The 7,694-nt window shown below is 41.5% G+C and overlaps 1 protein-coding gene across 1 annotated transcript; it reads left to right on the plus strand.

Annotated features, from left to right (window-relative positions):
• Positions 1 to 836: 836 nt before the first annotated feature.
• On the plus strand, positions 837 to 6,727 carry LOC101654608 (aurora kinase A and ninein interacting protein). Its single transcript, XM_013005397.3, has 3 exons — positions 837 to 845; positions 4,070 to 4,211; positions 5,258 to 6,727. The coding sequence occupies exons 2-3, from the start codon at positions 4,097 to 4,099 to the stop codon at positions 6,088 to 6,090; spliced, it is 948 nt and encodes a 315-aa protein (XP_012860851.1). The 5' UTR covers positions 837 to 845; positions 4,070 to 4,096; the 3' UTR covers positions 6,091 to 6,727.
• Positions 6,728 to 7,694: the final 967 nt, after the last annotated feature.

The following is a 7,694-nucleotide window of genomic DNA, read 5'->3' on the forward strand; positions in this document are numbered from 1 at the left end:
TGAGATGCAGAGAAGCAACCTTGCTTGCTGAGAGAGGACTTGAAGCACTTGCTGATGAAGATCACAGGCTGCAGATTTCAGTGCTCCTCAACATAAAGAAAACAATCTTCATAACTCAGCCAATAAGTAACATCATGATAAGCAGAAAATATCATTAAAGTGATCAAAGATTAATAAACTTTACTTGGATCTGCAATGAATGCCCATTGAAGCAATAGTCAGGAAATCAACCAGCTTGTTGAATTGGGCAAATAGGTTGCAAACGATCTCTTGAGTATTGAAAAGTAAAGCTGTCATTTTGAGAACTAAGATACACCTGACCCAAGTGATGGTATTTTCAGTCACTTCAAATGCATATAAAAGATTGACAATGAGTAAGGAAGACCAAAGAACTAATGCTTTTGTATTGTGATATGGGCAAAGATATTGGATATATTATGGACTGAGTTTTTTTGAGAGATGAACTGACTAGTGGAATCTACTTGGACTAGTGAGAAGTTGGATAGCTTCCAGCCTTGTGTGAACCTTGGGAGTTTTTCAGCTAGTGTGCAGTTAAATTCCCTATTATGTCTTAGTCTGACTTCATCGAATTTCACTTAGAGCTATGGACCAAAGGGATCCCTTATACAGATTTCCAAAGTCATTGTCTTCCCTGCAGTTTCAGGAATATCTTCCCAAATTCCTTAATTTATCAGGACTGCTGTGCTCTGCCTGGATGTAGAGTGATTCCAGGAAAAAGCTGGAAAGATTGAAGAGCTTGCCTTATTTGTTTTCCTTCCCTCAGGCATCTAAGTCCTCCATGACCTGTTGTCTACTGTGTAAAACAAGTTGTTTTATGTACTAGGGTAAGTCAGAAAGAATCGCTACTAGGGTTCCAGTTTCTATATGCATGGGCTCATTCTAAACAAGCCATGCTTAAACGTGCCTCTGATTCATAGTTGGTTGCAGACAAGTTCTGTTAGAATATACGTGTCTTTAGTCTTAGGATTCTGTCAAATAAAACTCACAAATGCCCCTTTGAATTTCTGGGACTGTAAATCTTCATGGGTTTAGAAAGCCTCATCTTCTTCCTGTTGTATGGCTGGTGGTTTCAAACTGCTGACCCTGTGGTTAGCAGTTCCAGTGTGTAACTGACTATGTCACCAGGGATTCCTGCATTCAAATCAAGGTCTAATCAAAACATTAACTTAAGGGATCTGCTGGGCCAGCTCGATTCACAGCAGAGAAGTCAGCCCAGGAAGTTACGGTGACTGCTTTTTTGGAATTCCAAAGGGGAACTCTTGGTAGATTTTAATCAAAGGATGGAGGATAATCACAGGGACTCACTATGAAGAAGTTTTAAGAAAATTGAAAAGTATGTTGGTGAGAAAATGGCCAGGAAAGTTGTGCTGAGGATTTTGTCCCCCATTATCACAGTGTACCTGCTCATTTTTCGAGGGTAGCTTGAATTTTGTTGGGAAACCTTAACTCCACTTGATAGCCCCTAGTCTTCCTATTCACGTTTCCTTTTGTTTCCCCAAACTCAGCCTTTAAAAGGAACACGATTTGAGTCCTTCAAATATGCCAAAATGCCATTTTAATGTGCTGCATGTGGACGAGCACAGAATTCTACAGGGAAGGGTGAGAGATAGAAACATCACCCCTAGAAGCTTATAGACCTAGATGGAGAGTATGTGTGGAAACATGTGTTCACATCTTGATATTTTTGTTTAATAAAGGTGTCTATGATTTTGTAGTACTATTTTTTGGTACCTACTCTCATCTTTTGTTCACTTTTCCTGTGGTTTACAGTGGAAAGGAAAATTCTATACAGTACCACTAGAAATTGAAGTGTGTGAATTTTTCTATTTGTGTGTGTTTTATCCAAGATTTATTTCTTCTTTTAACTACTTGAAGTACAGCTTAATTTCCAAGTAGAAAAATGAAATAAGGTTCATTTTGGGCTAGCATTAATATGAATTCAAATTTCAGGCCAACCTCCAACTTCCTGCATGAATATTGGCAAATCCCATTTCTCGTTTGTTTGGTAGTCAGAGTTTTTCATTCTAAAGGTTGAATTTAATCCTATTTCCTTGCTTCTCAAGGAGCCCTGGTGGCACGTACAGTTAAGTGCTTAGTTACTAACCACCTGGAGGAGAAGACTTGGTAATATGGGGTAGTTCTACTCTGTCACATGGTTCACTGAGTCAGAAATGAACTTGGCACCTTGCAGGATTGACTCTCTCACTCTCTCTCACAATCAGGCCTTACATAATGAACAAATGGAAATAAAAACAATTACACTAAATAAAGGTGAGGTTATATGAGGGGCTTTAGTTTGTGGAAAGTTTTCATTTTTTGTTTCTTATTTTGCTTTAACGGAAACACTCACTGCCATCAAGTCAGTTCAGACTCTTAACTGTTCTTTATTGCTTTATGAACTATATAGACTCACTGTATTAGTCTAGGTACTTTGGATAAACAAATCCACAGCAACATATGGATAAGAGAGTTTTATGTAAAGAAAATGTGCATCACGAAAACATCCCAACCCAATGCTGCCCAAGCCCACAAGTCCAACATTAACCCAACACCAGTCCACAAAGGCCTCCACCTCACAAAACAGAGGCAATGATGCCGACTGCAGGAGGAAAGCTGAGTCAGTGAACGAACAAGCATCTCAGCACTAGCAGGGGTCTCCACACGGCTGCTCCAGCACCCAGGGCTGCATCGGGATAGGTCCATGTGGCTTCTCCTTGGGGATGTCTTGTAGGAAGTCAATCTTGCAAGCTGAATCAGGGAACTGCTAAGGCAGCTGCGCCCTGGTGCAACCATCAGAAAACAAGAGACCCGAGAACTAGAAAGGCGAGGCTCACCACCCATTTATCCCTCTGCCTTTCAGTTAGCCCCACATGTGATTATCGGCCAGGCTGGCACAATTAACTAACTCAATCCACCCCTTGCCAACCTGGCACCTGTATATAATTCTTAGCTTCACAATTGCAATTAACACCTATACCTTAACCCTATAATCCTGTGAATTTTTTTCCCCTACCTATGAAAGTTTGTAAGCCAACCACTTCATACCTTTATCTCCCCCAATTTTAGTGATCCAATTTACTCACTATGTTAATGTGGAATTTTTTTTAATTAAATTTTGTTCTCATAACAAAATATAGTCACATTATGTTAATCTGGAAAATTTAAAAAAATTAAATTTTGTTCTCATAAGTCTGGAGGCCAGAAGTCCAAAATCAAGGACAGTATCCCTCCAAAGCATCTAGAGGAGATTCCTTGTTTTTTACAGATTCTGGTAGTCCCTGGATCCTTTGGTTTGTGGCAGCATAACTCCAGTCTTTTAATTCTATTTTTTTTCCATAATTTTTTTTATATTCCCTTGTATTTCCAAACCCATTCTATGTCTGTCTTCTAGTTCTACACCATAAAGGATAAAGGAACCTCAGATAAGAGACATTGGTGCTATTTGATAGTGCCTCTTCTTACCAAAAACTGCCTTACTAGACACGAGCTGTATAATCTCTGATGTGTATCTGCTAAATTCTCCTTACTGCCTTGTGGTACAGGTATCACTATTGTCCCACCGAGCACATGAGAATGAGGCAGCAGATAAAGCAGTTTGCAGAGGATCACTCAGCTAATTGGCAATGGCAGAATTGGGATTGATTTGAACTCAACTTGTGTGGCTTTACCACTGTGTAACTGTTTGAAAACTACTGAAAATAAATCAAGTCCGGCTTATGTAGAAAGATTTGTTATCTCTAAGTATGATGGTGAGAGTTGGAATGCAGTGTCTTTTACAAATCCTGCTGGCTGACTTCCACGGATAAGCAAAAAAATAAGGGTTATTATATGGAATATGTGATTCCTGAGAAAAACCAGCAGCACCTGAGTGGCAGGAAAATGGCGGGAGGTGATGCCGTGGAGCACTAACTTAACCTGAAAGACAGGCTCTGAGTGGCGTCCAGATGGCCCAGTGTGCTCCAAGTGGTCAGATGTTTGTTTATTGGGTCTCCTGTCTGGGTGCTGGTTTGATATCAATAGGCTCTACTCTTTCTCTCCCCTTTCTTAGACACAGCTAATCAAACCAGGCACCAAAATGTTAACACTGTTTCCAGGAGAAAGACAGACTAGGATTTCTTGTACTCAAAGAAGTGCTCCACCTGCAGGCATTCGGCAGACCAGCATCACTTCCTTTTTCACTTTGCAGCCAGGTATGGTGACCCACTGGAGTGCTTCATTATCCATGCAGCAAAAAAAAGTCATTTTCCCATGGGAACATTTATGAGAAGTGGTGGTGACCTATTGGAAGAGGGTATATAAAATAAAAAATCACCTCCTTTCAAAAAGCATTATGAGAGAGCTTCAAAAAGTTTGTGGAAATTTTCATCTTTTCATTTTTCCATGAACATTTTGAAGCTTTTTTATCTGTGCTTTTGTTCACATAGCTGATTCTGTTCTGCTTATTCTGATTTGAATATTTGTATTCTCTGACAGAGCAGTGAGGACACATGCACTTGGGGGTTGAGTGAATTGGGGAGTTGACCCATCATGTCGTTCATTGCATCTCTTTATAAGGCTAATTGAGAATCAACTGTGGCTGCTGCTTCATATTGTCCCTCCTGTTGTTAGGTGCCATTGAGTCACTTTCAAACCAGTAGCAGCCTGTGCACATCAGAAGGAAACAGGATATTGCCTGGTCCTGCATCAGCCTCACAATTGTTCTATGCAGTTGCAGCCACTGTGTCAAAGCCATCTTGTTGCTTGTTCTCCCTACTGGCTGACCTGCCATCCTTAATATATCTCCACTCCTAATCCCTAGAAATGTTTGTCCTGTTACTGGGAAGTTTCTCAGAGTTAATGTGGTCGTTGAGACCTTAAACTTGTGTAGATTGTGCATACTCAAAGGACAATATCCAGTAGATAATTGGTCAGGACCATTGTGTTACAGATGCCACATTAAATAAAAAGACAAAAGCAAAACTGATGGTACTACCCCAAGTTAAACAAACCCCAGATACGAAATCCAGCTGGAAGACTAGGTTGTAGTCTGATTGTATGGCATGTGGGACTTTATTAGGCAGTCAAGGGAAGCATCCAAGTATTCAAGTAGGGAACTTGGGGGGGAATTGATACTGAAAACAAGAAGAGCCATTAGAAGTTATCTTAAGACCTCAATAGGTAGTAACTGATTCTTATTTCAGAAAAAAACAACCAAAAATTCCTGTAAATCATAATGGTTCACTTTTTCTTTTACTAGGAAAGCCCAGTGATGGTGACCAGACAAGTGTTTCGACTTACAGAGAAAGTCAGACCAGCAAAGAGTCTAAGAAAGATGCAGCCCAGCTAGAGTATTTTCTCCAGAGTTTTCAGGGTGATTGTGTGGCATTCCCTTTAGCCAACTCGACCCCTGTAGACATCCAGGACAGTAGACTTTCTCCTCAGTCCCTCCAGGAGACATCTGGCCATCAAATAGTGGAAAGCACATATTTGAGTGCGCTGCCTTTGCCTCACACCCCAGTCTGTGGTGGAGGGAGTAAAACCTCACTGAAAATTTCTTGCCCCCAAGACTTGAAATGTTCTAGTTTGAAGGACCAAAAGAAGGGGAAGGGAGAGTCTTCTGAGGGCATGGAATGGCTTCATGGATCTAAGGAAAAGAGCTATCTGGATGCCGAGAGACGTGTGAAACTGCCTGTGGGCAAATGCTGTCAACCTGTGGACAAGATTAAATTGCAAAGGAAGGTGTCCACTAAAGAGAGTAGGCAGTTCCCTGCCCTTCAAACTTACAGGGATTCCTGGAGTGGAAAAAACACAATGTCGGTGAAGCAAAGCCCTTGTCTTGTCCCTGTGTTCTCTCGGGACAGTGAAAGAAGAGACAAGGTGTCCTGGAGCCAGCTTTTCACTGAGGATTCACAGGGCCAGCGGGTCATTGCCCACAGCCCTAGAGCTCCTTTCCAAGACATAACCAATGACTGGGACTCGCACAGCCCTCCAGCTCAGTGCCAGGACGGGCCCACTCCGATCAACCTGCAGCCTAATTTGCTCTTTACCCAGGACTCAGAAGGTAATCAAGTTATCAGGCACCAATTCTGATGATCTTTATGAGGGTTTGGTTGAAAAGGACCTTGAAATGACATACAGGGAAAGATCTGGTAGTTGGGAGTGGAGGATGAGTGTGGATGGGTTAAACACAGGATGAAACACCATTGAGCATTTTCTTTGCATAAATAAATGGTACCACTTGTTGACATGTGATTGGACCTTGCCTTTTCCTGGGTGGTTAATGCCCTAAGAAGACTATGGTGAGCAGGAGGAAGGGGAGGGACTTACTCTTGCACTGAAGAGTTTGACTGAGCCTGACCTCTTAGAAGCCTCACTGGGATTCTGCTGCTTATGGATATGTTCTTTTATTTTCTGTAATCTTCCCCACTAAACCTTGGGGCCACGATGTTTATAAACTTTTTGAGTAAGAAGGTACATTTCTGACTCAGGTGGGCAGGTGGGGAGAGGTAAAAAGGGTAGTAGGATGTTGGAAATTTTTGTTATTTTGTGGTGACTTTATATTTTTTAATTAATATACGCAATATTTAAATCTCTGCTCCCCACCCCCCACCGAAAAAAACCTTAGCTATATACCAATCTAAATGTGACACTAGTTTTCTTCTCAAGGTGGGAGGAAACCCCCTTTGTAAACTTTGTTTCTAAATAAATGACAAACCTTATGTTGTTAGGTGCTGTGTCAACTCATTGTCTAACTTTCACATGCATGAGGCAATTGCAAATACAAATGGTTGATTATTTTAACATGGAAGTGAGCTCTGTGTAACCAGAAAGGTGATTAAGGGCTAGCCTTGCGGTTCCCACCTGTCTATTGGACCAGCAAGCAGGGCCTCTGCTATGAGTCTGGATTTTGTTCCACATTTTTCTCCCACTCCATCCAGACCTTCTGGTATGATCCTTTCAGAGCAGTTGGTAGTGGTAGCCAGGCACCATCTGGTTCTGGCCGCACGGTATGGAGACTGGGGTCTGCATGGTGCACAGTCTGTTGGGCTCCTTGTTTCCTTATTATATTTTGGTTTTCATCACTCCTTTCCTCTAGATGATGTGAGACCCATAGGTGTGACTTAGATGGCTGCTCTTAAAACTTTTAAAACACAAGTTACTTCTAGGATGTAGAACATTGTGTTTGTGAACTACATGTCACTTCACATTGGTGATCCCCAAGACTGTGGTCTTGATCCTCCAGCCCAATGACTTACTCTCTCAAGGTGTTTGTGTTTTCATAACGTTGCCTTTATATGCTCCACCACATTCATGGATATAATGAAATGGATTAATACACATGTACAAGTATAATCTGTCAAGCCCCTGTGTATCCATAGGTATACTCGGGGTATACTCCCACTATGTCCCATGTGCTCTCTGTATGTCTATCCAAACTCTAGTCACCACTGTTGCAGGGTTGTGTGTGCCACTGCTTGCCTTTCACTTTTGCAAACTAATGTATTACCCTGCTTCCATAGCTGTTTTGCCTCCCTCCTTATATTACCTTCCACCTTGTCAAAAGCTAACAGTGTAACCCTCTAGGCCAGTGACTTTTCTCCCTTCCCACTCCTGGGACCATGTTTCTTTTAGTGTGAAATGCTTTTTGTGACTTTTTATAATAATGGTCTCATACAATACTCAACCTTTTGTGA

The sequence above is a fragment of the Echinops telfairi genome, unplaced genomic scaffold (genome assembly GCF_000313985.2).
Source record: "Echinops telfairi isolate 266 unplaced genomic scaffold, ASM31398v2 ScPeMD7_7457;HRSCAF=8495, whole genome shotgun sequence".
NCBI lineage: Eukaryota > Metazoa > Chordata > Mammalia > Afrosoricida > Tenrecidae > Echinops > Echinops telfairi.